The sequence below is a fragment of the Toxotes jaculatrix genome, chromosome 19 (genome assembly GCF_017976425.1).
Source record: "Toxotes jaculatrix isolate fToxJac2 chromosome 19, fToxJac2.pri, whole genome shotgun sequence".
NCBI classification, from domain to species: domain Eukaryota; kingdom Metazoa; phylum Chordata; class Actinopteri; family Toxotidae; genus Toxotes; species Toxotes jaculatrix.
In genome coordinates this window covers 1,373,061-1,391,582 of record NC_054412.1, presented here as the reverse complement: position 1 = coordinate 1,391,582, position 18,522 = coordinate 1,373,061, and the positions used below count along the sequence as shown (strand labels likewise).

Genomic DNA, 18,522 nt, shown 5'->3' with positions numbered 1-18,522 from the left:
GGTGGCGATTAATTCACCGCTGGAGCGAGTCGGATCCAGAGGGAGTCAGCGCTCAAACCGTCTCTGCGGCCAAAACGCTGCACCGAGGAGCTTCCAACCAGAGCTGAGCCTGAATGAAAGGGTCTGACCCATTCAGTCCTGGGATGATCCACGTTTTTCTCCCAGGTTTGGTGGGAAATATCGACCCGGAGTCTCTGAATGTGGTACAGCGGTATGGTTTTAGCATGTTATCATTCATGCTTCCATTGACTACATGGAGTGAATCATCATGCAGAATTGCCCGTGTGCGTAAACAAACTTGTGCTGCTAACACAGGGTGCATACTCTGAACAAACCTCTGTGTGTTGGCTGCTGACTCCCTGCACACATGAATGGAATAAAATAATTTAATCACATGTCTCCTCTAGAGTTTCCAAATGTTTCTGGACGGAGTGGATCAAATTCTGATGATAAGACGAGTTATGTTGTGTGGTTTATTTAAAAAATGTATTCACCGTTTCACAGCTGCTGCTTTATCAGTGCAGAGGCTGCAGTACCCTGAGCAGCCACTGGGCTAATATGACCTCACAAACGAGACGTAGATACCGGAACATTCAGGGAGCACGGTGATGAGGTCACGACAGATCCATGTGCTGTGGCACACCAAAAATTGAGTTGGATTACGCCATTACATGCTTACCTGCCCATGCAGGGGGGATGGTGGGTGGAGGTGTTGGAGTTGGTGGGAGCGTTGGAACTGGAGTCGGCTTCACCACTACGACAAACAAAAACAGACGCAACCGTCAGGACAACAGAAAACATGTTGTGTGGTGAGGTCATTGTTTTGGATTGGTCCTGTGAGATGATGTCACTCGCGCTCCGTATCTCAGACACCACGCTTCACATCCTGACTGGACGTGTTGAGGTGATGCAGCTTGTTAACACAATCGTGCTTTCTTTTGTAAATCTGAGGTGACAGGATGTGGAGGGGTGTCAGTGTCTCCTTCCACTGATGATGTAGAAGCTGCCGGTCTGTGTGCAGCAAACCGTGAAGGACAGAAAGATGTGGTAATGTCTTTAATGTCTCAATTAGTGAATAATAATAACATTGATGCTATGTCCCATTTCATGGGAGAAATGCTAATGCTAATGAAAGCTCCACTCTGTAGAGTTTGATATTTACATGACACAACACAGACTGGACACTTACAGGTTCTCTCTTTGGCGCTGACCCCTGGTCCCTCCAGATTTGGGGTCTGAACGAAGACAGTGGCAGTGTACAGAGCATCAGGAGAAAGTCCTTCAAAGCAGTACTGAGGAAGGCCGGCGGGGATGGTGATCTCATGTTGTCCTTTACTGGAGGCTGCAGGGGAAGGAAAATACACTTTCAATCACCAATAATCAGACTAAAATCTTAATGAGAATAAAAACTGCTCTGTCAGAATAAACTGTATTATTCTGAATAAAATTTAGTCCCATTGGAATTTGGCAGGTTCATATATATACACGCACATTAACAGGACACCTGCAGATCAGTTATCATTCAGTGACATGTTTCTGTGGGACTCATCAACTGGACTGATCACATTCAGAAGGAAACACTGACTCGTGTGCTGTGACTGCAGGAGGACACCGAGGACACGGAGCAGCTCCTGGTTCTACATGTCTGGAAATTCACGGTCCCAGCCTTGTAAACCACACCCAGCGGGTTTTATATAATATTTCAGCTCGGAATCATCATAAAAGATTAATATGACTGGTGAAAACTAAGATATTTACTCATTGTATGCATCTCCTGGGGTATGATAACATTAATGATTATTAGCAATGACTCAAAGATTACTTCCCTAGGTGCTCACATATCTGGATTTTAAAGCTAACACCCGGGCACGCTGACTTGTAATGTTGGCAACCTCAGCCTGTACTTCAGCTTAATAAATGACGAAATAGAATTTTTATTTTACAGCATTTTGCTCCATTTCCTACAGTGTGTATGTTTGGATTTATTGAAACACGCTCGGTTTATTTTATAAATTTGGCATCTTTAGAGTTACTATTAAAACCTCTCACAGCTTCAAACAAAGGAGTTTAGCTTATTGTTACTTCGCTTGACGTGAACATTTCTTGTGAAAAAACCCACATCGTCGTAGCGATCACCTTCTTAGTGCTGCTGTATCTTCTGTTTTGTTGCTAATGGAGGAAAATAAAAGATTATTTAATGTTGCTTAAAAAAACCCTGCAGAAGCCTTGATCCTTGTCAGCATCTCTGTGGAACAAAGCCAACAGCTGACCCTTCCACTGAAGTGTTTACATCTCTGCATGGCTGGGCAGTGATATATTCGTAATAAGGTTTCCTATTTACACTGTGTGCTCGAGTAAGCGCAAACAAACAAAGCATGTTTATTGCAGAGACAGCTGCCATGGAGGATGATGCTATTTTTCAGTGTGAATGACTTTAAATGAGAAGGATTTCATTTTTTTTTTATGACAGAATCCAGCAGCTCTGGTGATGCAAGAGTTTCAGAATGAGCTCTGTAAGATCAACAAGTTCTGATGGAAGTGGTTTAATATAACTTGTTCTGGGAAAACACACGTCTCTCGGTCAGATCGTCTCCAGAACAGTGGCCTTCATTTATCAAGACAGAAGATACACACACATTTGCACAGGGAGTGATGTTGACTAAATATAATCCCTGAAACATTTCAGCTGGATATTAGATGATAGTGAGTGTTAAAAAACTGGCAGCCACATGTTCCTCTCTAACCAGTGTTTCCATGGCATGGGGACGACCCGAGCCCGCTGGTTTTCCACTCACTCATCTCACCACCGTCTCCAACTGCTGTTTGCGTTTCCACTTGAGGACAAACAGTTGACTGATTTGTTGACTCGAGAGCATCGTCTGCTGCCTCTCACTGGGACGGATTCTCGTGCGGAGGATTTCTGATCCTGTGCTCGTGGTTAACCCGCCATCTGTCTCACGCTAGCAGACCCATATTTGTTCTGGCACCCCGTCGCTGCGGCCTGAAAAGCTAATGACTACCATATAGATATTTAAATATTGATGCTCCTCTTGCTGAGTTTTCCTGCTCTTTAACTGCTAACCCATGTCTATGTGCCAATATGAACCAGATGGGAATCAAAGACCCTGCAGTAATTGAAAAGGATGTAATCTTTGCAGACACAATTAAAGCTTGGTGGTCGAGGGCTTTCAGTCCTGGCCAAAACTTGCATCCTGCTTCAAGTAATAATCACAAAGAGGAGGCCTAGAGATAAACAGTCTCTGAGAGAAAAATAAAAAAAGAGTCTAGACGCAATCCCAGCATCCAACACAGTCTGCTGAACACGGCGAAGGGTCCGCCTGAAATCAGCAGCAGATCTGTAGCATGAACAGCCACAGAGATGAGCTCATCTTCAGATTTTTCCTCAGACATCAGCTGGGAGTCTTACTGCACGTTACTGCATTAATGCCCTCAAACAATTCACCTTCAATCAGGATCTGACTGTGAAAGTGAACCGCACTGCTGTCCTCAGGGACAAACAACAGCCTCATGTGTCTGCAGCAGGTGGTGGCAGAAATTCCTTAACAAGAATATTTAACTGCATCTGTTCACTTTTCCTTCCTGTGATCGATTCAAGGTAGAATTAAAGGACCGATGCAAATGTGAGGATTTGCTGATTGTCTCTGTTTTAGATCACTGTGAACTGAGCGTCTGGGTTTTGGACCGTTGGTCTGACGAGAAAGACATCTGAAGACATCACATTGGACTCTGGGGAACTGTGATGGTCACTTTTCACTTTTCTATAACGTTGTATAGATTAAACAATCAGAAAAAGGGCTGGGTAACTGTTTGATTTAATGGAAGTGGAGGTGACGTACTGACTGTGCTGAGAATCGAGAAGACTTACGGTCCACAGGGTTGAGTTTGATGCGGTACGACGTGGCCGCCCTGTGAGGAGTCCATTTGATGCAGAACTTGTCGTGACCAACGTTGTAGGTCTCAATGTTGGTCACATTCAGGTAGACTGCAGAGACAGAAACTCATTTAAAATTATATTTTACCAAGTGAAAACTGAAGAGTTTTCATTATTGTGACTTAAACCTAAATTAAGTCCAGATTTTTAGTCTCAACTTCTGATTCTTTCCAAACTCTCAAAATCTGAAAAAAAGCATAACTAGAACAAAACTGTGTGTGGTCAGAAACTACAAAGAGTGAATGAGAGAAAGTGTTTGGAATAACTTGAAAGCGGTTCCTCTGCTTTCGTCTTTTCACACAGCTTCTGTACGTACGTGTTGTTCCCTGTCCAGCGAGCGGTGCACTCATGCCGCCGGTGTACTGAGCGATCACTTTGACGTCGTAGGTGGTTCCAGGCTGGAGGTTGTGCAGAGTGTACGAGGTCACGTCGCCCACAAAGATATCGACGGGCTGGTCTGTGCCTGCAAACACAACAGCACGTTAATACGACGAGACGCGGCGCCGCGCCGACTCATGTAAAATGACTGTAGTTGTTGTCATTGTGTAACCAAAGGAAAAAAAAAGGTCTCACTGGCAGAAGACAAACATCAAAGAGTGTTTGCAGAGCAGTCACAACTATCTGGTAAGCATTTTGCAGATGGCGACTTGCAGCAGAAGCCAAGTTCAACATCGACCCATTCGAGCACAAATTCTTCACCATGTGTGACAAATAAATGTGAAGCAGCCTTGACCAGGTGTCAAAGTGAGTTTAGCTCCCGAGTTCACAGTGAAAGTACAAGTGGTATTCAGAAGCTTTGAACAGCTTTAAACTGTTTCTTTTTTTTTTTTTTTAATTTTACTACAATCAAAAAAATACTCATCCATTAACTAACTAACGCTCAAAAAAATCTCATTCATTTTTTAAATTGATAAATTGTTTTGTTTTCTCTCAGTGAAATGAAATACCCTCCAGGGAGCCACAAGATAAATCTGAGGAGTCACAGGATGATTAACAAACATCACTGCTACACAAAATCCTGTTTTCCTCCTGTTTCTCACTTGAATCTTTTTTTCTTTAACATGAAAACTGCAACTCGTTTTGTTGAGTTTGATCTGTACCGGCTACTAAAACCTACACAAATAAAACAATGAGAGAAGGTAAAAATCTTTAACTGCTCACAGCTCATCGACACAGGTCAGACACACAAACCGCACTCACTCGGAGAAGTCGAATCCTGAGCATGCTTCATGTGACGGGAGCTCACCTTCAGGAGAATACACCAGCCTGTAACCCTGGACGGGAGCTGCCACCGGGTCCCAGGCCACTCTGAAACGCGTGTACCACTCATCTGAGACGCGAAGGTTTCTGGGACTCAGCAGGCCGACTGCGACAGAGAGAAGACACGGACAACCACATCTGTTATTTCACTGTTTCACAATCAAACATTAAAACACCAAACCACTTCCTGGACGATCATGTTCTGCCTCCTCAGTAGCGAGTCACTGCTGATTTGTTTCCTTTAAATCTGTTTATTAAATCCATTATATGTAATACACGGTGTGCACGGTCGATTTGGATCTCTGCTCAGGCTGGCTGAGCGAGCCGGGCGGTGTGTGTTCAGACTTGGACCGATGCCTGAAAGTGCCTGGCACACACACACGCTTCCTCTGAGCTTCTATTGTTTGTATAACTAATGCTACTGCTCACCAGTTGAGTGCTCTCCCAGTTCAGCTCCTGTGAGATCCCAGTGCCCGGACTAACACGTGTTGGCACTGTTGACTAATGTATGTCTACTGTATTTATTTTCCCTGCGCAGGCTCTTCTCTCTGCAGAGCTGCTGGCCTGCAGAGCCGCGGCCTCTGTGTGTTTAACTCGAAGGCTGCATCAGCAGCAGGAGGCTCTGATGTGTGAAGTGGCTGTGTGAAGTTGCTGGACTGACACCTGGAGCCTCCAGAGTTCTGGCTCTGTGTTGAAGACGCTGTCAACAAGCTAACGAACATTTCTCAAAAGCAGACAGTGCAGACCATGATCTGGTGTAGTTAGTTTATCTGCGTCAACCCTTTGTTGCCTCACCTGTGCGTCCGTTCCCGTTGAGCGACCCCCCAGGCCCCTCGGCGTAGATGGCCTCCACAGTGATGTTGTATGGAGTGTCTGGGAGCAGATTCTGCAGCATGGCATTGTTTCTGTTTCCAGGAACCACAGTCTGAAAAGGAAAACACCACAGAGTCTTACAAACAAGTCTCCGTTCCTCTACAAGAACAATCTAATAAACAGGAAGGACTGATTTTGTGTCCTGAAGCAGAAATTAGCAGTTCAGTTGGATTATGGAAGCTGTGCACCTTCTCCATTAGACACAGATGCTAAATTGGATTAATTGTATGTATTTATAAATGGTTATAGGTTCTCCACTCGGTCTCAGACTGGAGAAATCCTTTCATCGCCGTCCCTCCGTTGCAGACAGCTGACTCATACAGAACAGGTGCTTCACTAACAAGCAGAGGGGAGCACAGCTGGACTGTCTCCGCTCTCCACCACGGCTCCAACTCATTATTAAGGACTATTAATAATGTTATTATGGCCCAAATTACACTGTTTTTTAACTGAGCCTGTAATTAGTCTCACTAATCTGTGATTTATAACCTGAACGAGCCAAGGAATCCTGAGATGTGACTTCACCGCATAGTTCGAGGGGAACATCAAGGCGAATGGAAAATGGCGAGAGTGTATCATGAATCTATCTGAAACATTCGTCCAAAACAAAAAAACGTCATTACCTGAAAATAATCTCTCATTATTACTAAAATAAGCCTGAGATCTTTGATTCTGATGCATTTTCTTCATGTGTTGGCTTTTTCTCTGTCACACTGAAGATTGTAAATATTTCAGTTTGATATTTCTGCTCTTGATAAAGAAGATTTACTTTCAAAAGAATCACAACTGGAGATAAATCCTCTGTCTTCACTGTGCGACTTCTTACTGTTTTGAAGGTTAGAGCAGTTTTCCTTGGCAGTCGCATGCGATGTAAAACAGACTGAAGGTGTTATGGACTTTTTTTTTTGTGGCACACGTACAAACTCAGTGATGGGGTCTCCGGTCATGGGAGCGTAGGCGATCCTGTACTGCCTCACGGGTCCCTCTGCATGGTCCCAGCCGATGGTGAGGGTGCTGGTGGTGGCGTCAAACACACGCATATTCCTGGGACCGGCACGGGGCACTGCAACGGAAACACAGCAGCTTAATGTGTGTCTCACATGTGATTGGACAGGTTTATTTTGTGGTTGGATGTCTCTCTGGTCCTGTTTGTTCACTGTGGTGGGAGTTTGTTCGATGATAACTGATAAATCTAAGTCATACATCTGAAGAAACATTGAATCACTGGTAGGATTTCATCATTTGTTTAGAGGCAGTGTGTTAGTAACCAGACTTGAACAGTTTGCTTGTTCAGAGACTGTACAGTGTATACATGCTCTGGGGCGTCCATGCATACGTCTCAACGCAGATGTAAACGAGACTCAGACTCCTGATTGTATACGCTGTCGGCCTGTGATGCTGTTGTTGAACTCACGTGTTTTGCCGTTGCCCTTCACCGACGATCCCTCTCCGTCGGCGTACAGAGCTGAGACACTGATTGAGTAGGGAGTGTCCTGGATCAGGTTGTCCAGGAAGGCATTGTTAACGTTTCCTGGAACCAGGACCTTGTTGGAGAGGGAACCCAAGGGTCAAAAATTAGACAGACATCATCGCCATGACAGCCACAGTGCGGGGCTTTGCCTATTCGAAAGCGCCTCTTCATGAATGACATAAAGATCTGGCAGTGATAATGTACATAATGACCTCACTGCTCATCCCATATCCAGTTATCTCCTGCTGCCAAAGTTTTCCTACAACACTAACAAAAGCACGGGAGGCTGGATGCCAAGCAAATCATTCATTCAGTAAGTGGACAGACGGATAAACAGTTTCTGCTAAGAAGCGTCTGGAGAGCGCGGGGTCTGTCATCGGCTCAGAGAACAGCTCAGACACGTAACTCAACGTGTTTTCTAACAACAAAGATGGCTGCGGGCCATCTCTTGTCACTAGGATTATCACGGCATCTGTCCTTTGCTCTTTAAATCAGGGCCGTTACATCACGGGAGTTAGATCGGCTGGTGGAGCTGGAATCTACCCTCATCTACACACTTTGTTTTGGTTAAAGCAAATGTCTCCGAGAGTTTTGGACCCAAAGCTTCTGGCACATCAGACCATGAAACAGGTTCCTCGGTGATGAGGCAGAGGCTGAGATCCTACAACTGGAACTGGCCTGGGGTTAAATTCCCAGAGTAAACTCAGGTCTGGCCACGGCCTGAATTACGTTAGGCTGGAGGTTTAGTCACACAGTCATGTGTATGTGAATGTGTACACTGTCCAGATGACTTTTGTTATCTACCCGACTGTGCCCTTCAAGGGCAGTCAGGACCTGGATTACTGGTGATGCTAATGTGGCTCACTCCACCCAACAAGACCCTGTGCACAAAGCCAGGTCCATTAAAAAATGCTTTTCCCAGTCTGGAGAGGAAGAACTTGACTGGTCTCCACAGAGCCCAGACCTCAGTTCCATCCAACACCCTCTGAGCTGGAACACTGACTGCAAGCCAGACCTCATCACCCAACATCAGGGTTGGACCTCACTCGTCTGCTGAATGGGAGCAAATCCCTGCAGCCGGGTTCCAAGACTGTGTGGTCATAGCAGCAGATTAATGTTGGAGCTTAATTATCATCAAGAGTTAGTGAATTTCTGTATTTCTGAACTCATATTTGTGTCTTTTCTGTGTCTCTGCTAAACCAGCTTCCTCTAGACCAAAACAAAATCAAGGTTAATTCAAATAAATCAAAAACAAAAGTGAAAATAGAGGAAATTATGACAACAGGGGATAATAAACCTCTCAGTGTGGTGACTACAGAGAATAATAAACTATAGAACACTGTTAGCCTCATAGCATTCATCAAAGCAGATCATAATCCTCACAACAGTGTCGTTAGATTACAGCCTTCTGGTCCCAAAGAATTCAACCATAGGAGCTTCCACTGATGTCAGTCACAGATGTGTTTGGCACACAGCATTTCCAAACTTCAGTCACAGAGTTCAAACTCTTTGTGGGGAAATAAAGCCTCTTTTCTCTCCCTGCTATCCAGACACTTGAACTGGTGCATGAAATCAGTGCTGATAGAGAGATAAATAAAGCTGACACGTCCTGATTTCCATATTTAAGAGCATTACCATAATTACTGCTGTGCAAACATCTGTGCAACATCAACACGAACACTTAGAGAAACAAACGGGACGAACCGAAAGGGGCCACCTGTTGTTTCCAGGAAACAGACTGACCCAGAGAAGGATGTGACTCCACATGGATTTCACAGGTTTAATTACACGTAGAGAAGAGATGGATAAAAAGGATTTAGTAACAACTACTGACTGAGTCAAGGACGAAGTCCAACAAGTCCCCAAGACAAAACCTACAAGTCTCAAACCGAATCCAAGTCGTAAACTTTGTGTTTCATTTCCAAAACAAGTCATGTACCTTTCATCAAATCAAGTTCAGAGCTTTTACACCTGAATGTGATAATCTGAGGTATCACCAGTCGTCTGTCTGCACCTTTACCTCCTTTAAGTCTCTCTGGACTGTTGGTCAGACAAAACGAGACGTGAAGGTGTCACCCAACACCGGTCTGGGAAATTATGACTGTTTCTGACATTTAATAGACAAAATGAACTGTCAATTAATAATACAAATAATCAACAGATTAGTCAATAATGAAAATAATCATTAGTTGCAGCCCTATCTGGCACGAAATCTTCTTTATCTTAAAACAAGCAACACAAAAGCTGCTCGAGGGATGAGATCATTCTCCTTTTTTTCCAATGTAATTTCACTTATCTCAAGAATTTCCTGGAGACACGAAACATCCAACATGAGCTGACCTGCAGACTGTGCAATACGCTGATTCGCAATGAAAAAAAATTAGTTATCTGATCTCACAAGGAGATTTATATAACTGTTTACAAGTAAAATAACATGTCAGAGTTTGTTATTTTTTGTCTCTACATTCTTTGCTCTAATCCTTTTCCCCTGTGAACAAAAAGGGAGTGCTCTCAGGGGAAACCACCGCCTCCTGCCCTTGGGGCAAATTCTGCTGTTAATGACAGTTTGTGTTTTAACAGCCTGGAGAGAGTCACTCACTGATTCTGAGGGTCTGGTTCCGGTCAGGGGAGAATAAGTCACCCGGTACTGCTGAACCTGGCCTGTGGCGGGCTCCCAGCGCGTGTTCAGGCTGTTGGGGGTGGGGTTGTACACCTGGATGTTCCTGGGTGGCGTGCGCGGGACTGCAAAGGTCACAAAGGTTAAGAGAAAGTGAAGTGAGAAAGGAGGGAGTGCTGACTTACTTCGCTTAGCAACAAAACATCAAAACCAAGACCTCGTTCCAAGTATTTCCCATTTTAGTACCTGAACTTTACAGCTAATGCTGATGGATTTACAAACACAAGTGATTACATTCTTTAAAAGTCAGGATTAGTCAGTGAAGTGCTGAACAGAACAGACTGTCAGTTTTTACATTTTGCATTTTTAAAAGGTTTGAGAGGTAATTTTGAAATCAAACTTTTCAAACTGTTCAGAAACCCAGTGAACTTGAAAACTATCTGCCCTGCTCTGATTCTGTTGAAGTCTCGAATTAAAACAAGCTGATTTGTGTTGGAATAACAGTTTCAATACAACAAAATCTCTGGCTTTCATCAGGGGAAAAAAACATTTAATAGAGGAATAAACTGTCTTTTCAGTGGGACAAACTGTATCAAACTTGAGGTTGAACTCAAATGCTGAGTGCAGCAGAAGTCTCCTGCAGGGAAGTCTATATAGTGTCTATGTGGAGAACGTGTAGAGAGAAGTAGCACAGTCCTGGGTTTATGCAAAAGCCCTTAACTTCCCTGTTAAACCAAACCAGATGTGCATATCCCCCTGGTATTTGGAGCTTTATCCAATAAAGAAAAACTAGAAGCAATAGGTAGGTTTTGGTTAGAAAAAAAAACGCCAACTCTTCCCTAAAGTTGTATAACCACATTAAAAAATCATCACTCAATACCGTTAAAGTACAGAGGACACAGTCTGTCAGGATGTTTTACTTTTGTCATCCAGGAACAAAATGACCTTCTATCCTTCAAAGAGATTATATAACCCTGGTCTAATTTTGTGTTATTAATCATTTTATAGCAGCAACTGCAACTATTCCTTATTTTGGACTGAAACTCTGTTTTTGTCCAGACAAAATGTGACAAATTCCTCCTGAGAGGAAAACAGTAAAACGGGACTGAGCGTCTGGTAATAAAGATCATTAACGTCACACAGACTCATATTCACTGATGGACTGAGTCACACAGAGGACCAGCACGTCTGTGCTGTGATGGAGAGGTGGGCCAACCTGCCAACAGACAAACACTTACTGGTTCACTTCTCACTGTGTCACATCTTAAGTGTCAACACGTGTGACACTTAACATGCCGTGCTCAAGTGTCCTCACTGTCACTCGGCGCAAATGAACATTTAACTGCTAAAAATGTGGATAATTAAAGCAATAACACAAACTGAGGTCTGGTTTGCTCTTCAGCTAATGAAAGATTTTATATCTGCTGTTCTTAGAACTCAGTGTCAAGCAGCTGTTTCACATTTCTGGTGAAATAAACAAAAGAGGACAAACTTTGCATTCAGCATGAACAGCGACAGCTTTTAGACACTGTTAAAAAAAAAAATGCTAGATGCTACATTAGTGTTTCGCTGCACGAGCAGCTTTCATTGGAATTAACGGGTTGTCGTGATCTGTGGGTGGAAGTTCCAATCAGAGAAACTGAAGCTACATCAGCAGATAACCAGTCCCGCCCCCTTTAGGTGACTGTCAGGTGAGACCTGAGGCATATCAGCAGAGCAACCAGCGGCTCACCAGCTCTGTTCAAACATTAAGGATCCAGTCTCTGAGAACGTTTCTTCATCCAAACTCTTCAGTTACCAACAGTAGTTTTAAAGTTTCACGTTATCTGTCTTTTATTTTGTGCTATCAATCACTTTGAAAGAGCTCCTCGGCTTCTCCGTTGTTCCAGCGACTCCTCTGTGGAGGGTTTCAAAGCGTTTTGTGATTTAGGGGTTTTGGCTGATTCTGCAGGTTATAGTGGTTTTTCCACGGATGCCTGGGCTCACCTGGGACATACTATCTGTCTATAAAGATGTTTCTGATGTCAAAGTTTGCAAAAAGACCAAAAACAAGCTGAAAATAATGAGTGACTTCAATCCATCAGGATCAGATTCAGGTTCACCTCAGGACAGTAAATGCACTGAACATCTGTCTTGGTTCCATTAGTGCGGAGACATCCTGACATGTCGGTTTTAGCCTTTGTTTATCTTAGTAAAGGCACGGCTGCTCTTTTTCTCTTCAGTCCTGTACTGCTGGCCACTGGCAGCTAATCAGTGCAACCGTGACCTTTGACCTTTGTTCACTGCTGTAGGAGATGGTTAAAAGTCTTGCTGAAGGGAAGCTCAACAGATGTCATCTCTTCTGCACCTTGTCAAGCTGCTCACTCTCACCTAAACACCTCTAAATCCACTCGACACTGAGACTGGACGATTCTGGTCAGACTTTTGAGGGCGGCTGTCATTTTAAAAACTAATATTAGCTGAAATACAGATTTATTAGGACAAACTAAAAAAAATGTGAGGACAGTGGCGTGAACACTGATGTCTGAGCAGACAGTTCGAGGACAGTCGAGGACTTACGTGTCTTCCCCTTGTCAGACTGGCGCAGACCTTCTCCCTCTGGATAAACTGGAACCACAGTCACAGTGTAGGGAGTGTCTGACAGCAGGTTCCTCAGTATGGTGTTGGTGGTGCCGCCTGACACCTGCTCCTGTTCTCACACACACACACACACACACTAAACTGAGTGACTCTATGCTCCACATAACCTCTTTGTTAACATCATAAAGAAGATGAAGCACAAGAACTCAGGCTGATATCTCACCATGTCCTCAGCACCACCGGACGCGGGGACATAGAAGATGCGGTACTGGCGGACATTGCCCTCCGCCGGCTCCCAGCGCACCTTGAGGGAGCTGGTGGTGGGATCAGTGACCTGCAGATTCTTCACTCCGCCCAGGGCCTCTGTCAACACATCAGAAAGTCATTACATGATTGTCAATTTCCTGTTTGAGTTACAGCCAGAGTTGGGTCACACTACCAACCAGCTACAAATGATTCTTAGCGTTTGTTTTGACCTTGTCAGAGAAACAGATGGGCGAGGTTTACAGCTTCAGGGAGGTTCAGTGAGTCTGCTGTCAAGTGTTAGTCACAGGAAGGTGAAATCTGCTGACCTGTCTTTGTTCTTTAAAATCTTACTTTTCTAGCACCAATAATTTCATTTCTGTGGAATAACATAAATTCGAATCTTCCTAAAAACAAGTAAAAATCGCGACACAGTTCAGGAGTTGTCATGAATCAATTGTCATAATCTTGAATTAAAGACCTGATTAGTGGATTCGCTTCTGAAAATGACCAAAATTGTCCCATATGTGTCCTCTAGGTTCAAACAAAATAGGCCAGGTTTTGGCGAAGCTCTTTGTTAGTCAGATGAGGTTACAGCTGCTGCGCCCCGGCCGAACTCACTCGTCTTTCCGTTCTCCGACATGCGTTTCCCCTCCACATCAGCATAAATAGGCACCAGCGTCACTTTGTACTCGGTGTCCGGCCTCAGGTCTCTCAGAACCGTGTTCGTCGAAATCCCAGATACCTGAGTCTGTGAAGGACAAAGTGACGCATTGTTAAAGGAATCTCAACCAAAAAACTCGCTCAAAATTCACATACTTTTAGAACCACCTTAACTCTCAACAACTCTTAAATTCTTATTTTTGTAAAATGTGGAAAAGAGCTAACAGTGCACAATGCAAAATATGTGTAGGCACAAAGGACACTCTGCCAAAGCTCTCTGTCCACATAGTAAAATAAATCTCAATACCAGAGACACTATAAACTAAATAAATAAAACAGATATATAACCATGCTCTCGGTTCCTCCGGCGGCGGGGACGTAGATGATTTGGTACTGTCTGACGTCGCCCTCAGCCGGCTCCCAGCGAACCCTCAGGGAGTTGATGGTGGGGTCAATCACCTGAAGATTCTTCACTCCACCCAGAGGCTCTGAAAGAGACAGGACACATCACGGTCTGTAGCAACAAAATCCTCGCTGTTTGCTTTATCCTGCAGGGTGCACCGGATGGGTGGAGTTCACCTCATCAGGACAGTCCAGGTGTCTCAGAGTCAGTGACATTGTCAATCACAGTGGAGTGTCTCCTTTTCCTGTGACAGTCTAAACTTTGTGGTATTCCATGAGCCCAAAAACATCTCTATTAAAACGTTTTTTAAACTTCACCCAAGATTTAAAAAAGGGTTGAATAACTGCTGCAAATAATCTTTAGCATTTGTTTTATCCTGCAGGGTGCACCAGATGGGTGGGTTTACCACATCAGGAGTGTCCAGATGTATCAAGGAAGTTGCCTAAACTCTCTGGCATTCATTATGTTCTTTTGTGAGCCACAAACGTTCGTATAAACAAGGTCTGTATTCTAATTCTGACTCTTAAAGGACTGTACCAGTGTTTTTTTGTTTTTTTTGCATGGTTTAGCCCATTAACTGCAAACTGAGTTTACTTTACATTACTCCCAGGTTTTCAGATGGACTTCCTGCCTTCCAGGCAACCAGTGGTTTCAGTTCATGTCAGGGCTCCGTGAAAATGTACTTTTTTTGCCAACAGTATGTTATGGTAGTGTGGTAATACAGAGGCCATTTCTCAAGAATGCTGCAACAACCACGAGTCAGCTGCTGAGAAGATTACGTTTATAGCTACCAGCGACGCTGTTAAAAACACATAATTCTAAATTTCTACGAAGAAAAAAACATGAACTCAAACTCCTGGTTAAAGCAAAACCTCCAGAATACAGAGCAACAGAGCAAAGGAGTTCAGATGGTTTACATCAGGGGAACCTGGAGGCCCACGGGTTCAACACTGACCATGTAATCCAAAGTTTCCTGCAGCACTTTACAGTGGAGGCTCCACAGATGAACACTTACACTTTAAAATTGTGATGAAGAACAGAAATATGGACGAAGAGATTGGATCGATTTGTGAAGGCTGTGCCAGAACCATGTAGCCTCTCTGTAAACAATCGTCTCCTCTTTGCCTGAGTCGTTCTGTACTGAGTTAATAAAAACAAACTTCAAATAAAAACAACTAAATAAATTATGCAAACATCAATGGCATGAAAAGAAAAATGGGAGTTTTATAATTGCATTGTCTGGCAGTAAAACATTTGTTGTCTGGATGTCACAGAGTTCTTGGATTCACCAATAAAGGAGAGATTATTGCACCAGTCCAAACCAGTCACTGCTTGACCACTCTTGAATGTTTGGTATAAATATAAATATAAATATGAATACGTGAAGTTTCCCAGAAAACATTTGACAATACGGTAAAAACACGGTTTCTTCATGAACGCATAGATAAATCACACAAGTCAAACCTACAGGTTTCATTTATTGCTCTGAGACCTGTGTAGGTGACTGATTAATGGCCCTGCAGATGCTTCCTAGCAAGTGATTTACACATTGGTAAAGTCTGTACCAGCTTTGACTTTCCTTTTAATGGGGCAGCTCACTTAAGTAAATCACTACTTTGAAACTAACTCATAGTTTTCAGAACTTACGAAAGACTTTACAGACAAACAAGTGAAGGATTTACAAAGAGCTTGTGCAACCAAATCCTAGAAAACAATGATTCTCTAACTCATGATACAAAATCCAACCAATAAAGCTACAGACAAAGCCTGAAGTAATCCTGCTTCTCTGAGTTTCTCTGCCAAACTGAGAACCCTTTGGTTCAGAGCGAAACGTTTCTGTGATGAATCAAGGCACAAAATCCTGTTTCAGAAGGAAATACGTCCCCTCATGGAAGAAAAGAATAATCTGCAGTTATACACTGCAGGTGAAGAGTGTGCCAGTGGAGAAAGATGAGTCAGTGTGTGTTCAGTCCTGCAGGGTGCACCAGGAAAAAAAGACCATGTTGACTCGTAGTTATATTCCTGCTCTATCTGTTAAACTTCAGTTTTCTATCTGTTAAACTTTGACACAAACAAAAAGCACCAGGAGTATTTTCAGATTTGCTTATTTGACAACACACACATACTTCCAGGAATGTCCACTGTTGTGCTCATTGTGTGTCCATGTGGACAAGAGTTAGCTGTCCTGAATGATCCACTCACTTGTCTTTCCCTTCTCAGCCTGCCGTATGCCCTCCACGTCTGGGTAGACGGGAACAACAGCCACGTTATAGAGAGTGTCGGAGTCCAGGTTCCTCAGGATGGTGGTGGTGGTGCCGCCTGATACCTCCTCCTGTTCAACAAAAGGTTAACACATTTCCTCAGCACGATAACGACTTAATCTGATAATGGTGAGAATGACTGAGTCGACTTTGCCAATTAAAGTGAACAGAGCTGGAGCTGTGTTGAAAACAGTCTGAGTTCATCGTGGTAAAGTTAAACAGTTTCTACCATTCGTTCTTCGCCTCCTGGTTGAGCAGCATAGAAGACTTTGTAGCTTCGGACGTTGCCAACCGCTGGATCCCAGCGGACTGTCAGAGTGCTGATGGTCGGGTCGATCACCTGCAAGTTCTTCACGCCACCCAAAGGATCTGAGAAGGTGGACCAGGTCTCCATTAGTGCTCAAATGATCACTTGATTAACTGAGTTCATGGCTTACAGAAAAATCACTGAATAATTTTGATGATCGTCTACTTGGTGCACGTTTTCTCTGTTTGCAGGAAGTGCCTTAAACATTCCTGGTTAAAACCCCAGTTCACCAAAACCAGGCAGCAGCCAGACAACATCCAGCCCTGGTCGGGAGGACGGGCTGGTTGGTCAGTGAAAAAGACTTCTGGCTTAGCACTGTTCTTCTTTTTGAAGCCCAGGCCATGAACTCACTTGTCTTCCCATTTTCAGACCGGGGGTTGCCCTCCATCTCGTGGTAGACGGGCACCACTGTGACGGTGTACTCGGTGTTCGGCTCCAGGTTCTTCAGGACGGTGGAGGTGGTGGTTCCAGAGACCTGGTCCTGGTCGAGGAGAACAGAAACAACTTTGAACCTGCTGAACTCTAGAATTTGCAGAACTGTTAAAAAAGCTATATCCAAGAAATGAGGACTCTGGCAGATGCAGAGAGTCTCTCAGACTGAATAATGTCACAGTTTAATGTGTTGTGAGCCCAGTTTTCTTGGATGTAGCTTCAGTCAGTAACTTTCTCTGTGGAGCTGAGTAACAGCCTCAGTAGAAGCTCAGAGATAAAGATGGATTAAAGCAGAAAACTTGCACTTTAAAACTGTCCTGGGATAGTTTGGGCCTTCAAGCAAAGCACCAAGCTGGCAGCAAGGAGAGCATGTTTTCCTCAGCTACAAGTATGAACTAGTTCTTTGTCCATTTAATCTAATATTAAGCCCTAAAATCTGCCAGTGGGCTGAGAAAACTTCAGTCGTTTCCAAATCAAATCATCTTATTTCATGACATTTCTTCAACCAAGTGACCCCCTCAGGATATTGTCCCTGCTTTACAGAAAACTGTTCAAACTGTCTTGGAAAGGACTTAAACTATCCCACAACACTGTCAACTGTTTTCCATCAGTTGTAAAAAAAAAACATTGTCCAACATTTTTCATCTTTTGAAAACTCCATATTGCACTTTTTCCAGGACAAGAGAAGAAGGTTCTTGCATGAAACTGGAAACGAGTGTAGTCATCTCACCCTACGCCCATTTCTCTGTGTGCTGAAACTAAGATTAAGCTGTTTGCTCTCATAGAACATAAAAGTACTTCAAATAATTCTCTTACTTAAAAATAATATTTGCACTTTATTTGAAATGTAGTCTGTTCAGATTCACAGCAGCTGCTAGATTTGATTTATTTGGTTCATTTAGCCCCTAAAAATAAAGCAGCTTTATGGTCAGAATCATTGTGTGCATGTGAAGCTTCTACTGTTGAGCATCTATTGGCTTCCATTAGTTTCCATACAATAGGAACATTATTTATCAGATTATTTAGACTTGTTTCATTTCTGTGGCAACACAGACGTAACACAACAAACGTGCTGCAAATAAAGGAAACACAGCAAGAATAACACAACACAGCTGAAGCTTCAGAGGGACACACACATTGTGATGTGTAAGCTGCTGATATTATTGGCAACACACATTTTACTAATTCATCTAAAAACAACAGACTGTTCACAACAGACAAACGACACAAAGAAACTTTGACCATTATAGAAATAATAATCTCGTCTAACTGCCAACGAACAATCACAGAAGCTAAAATGGCGCAAAGTGGTTTGAATTAAATAAAACATATCTCATTTCACTATTCAGGCAGCCACGACCAACCAAGCTGCTAATGGGGCACGGATGAAGTTTTCTCCTGGTGAAAATCCAACATCTGGAACTGGCAAATCCTGACAGTTACATAAGACTGGCAGATTT

General features: G+C 43.4%; 1 protein-coding gene across 7 annotated transcripts in view; it reads right to left on the bottom strand.

The window, feature by feature from the left end:
* Positions 1-18,522, bottom strand: part of col12a1b (collagen, type XII, alpha 1b) — a 93,842-nt gene that overhangs the window by 24,031 nt on the left and 51,289 nt on the right. For 6 of the 7 annotated variants that reach the window (XM_041064111.1, XM_041064108.1, XM_041064109.1 and 3 more), the window contains 16 exons: positions 16,982-17,111; positions 16,553-16,692; positions 16,265-16,394; positions 14,008-14,147; positions 13,618-13,747; positions 12,977-13,116; positions 12,733-12,862; positions 10,156-10,298; positions 7,500-7,629; positions 7,006-7,148; positions 6,008-6,137; positions 5,199-5,318; positions 4,269-4,415; positions 3,887-4,003; positions 1,190-1,342; positions 680-754 (listed from right to left, as the gene is read on the bottom strand). In XM_041064111.1, coding sequence (XP_040920045.1) covers positions 680-754; positions 1,190-1,342; positions 3,887-4,003; positions 4,269-4,415; positions 5,199-5,318; positions 6,008-6,137; positions 7,006-7,148; positions 7,500-7,629; positions 10,156-10,298; positions 12,733-12,862; positions 12,977-13,116; positions 13,618-13,747; positions 14,008-14,147; positions 16,265-16,394; positions 16,553-16,692; positions 16,982-17,111 — 2,098 coding nt within the window. The remainder of the gene's footprint in view (positions 1-679; positions 755-1,189; positions 1,343-3,886; positions 4,004-4,268; positions 4,416-5,198; positions 5,319-6,007; positions 6,138-7,005; positions 7,149-7,499; positions 7,630-10,155; positions 10,299-12,732; positions 12,863-12,976; positions 13,117-13,617; positions 13,748-14,007; positions 14,148-16,264; positions 16,395-16,552; positions 16,693-16,981; positions 17,112-18,522) is intronic. The other variant, XM_041064112.1, reaches the window with a different exon arrangement.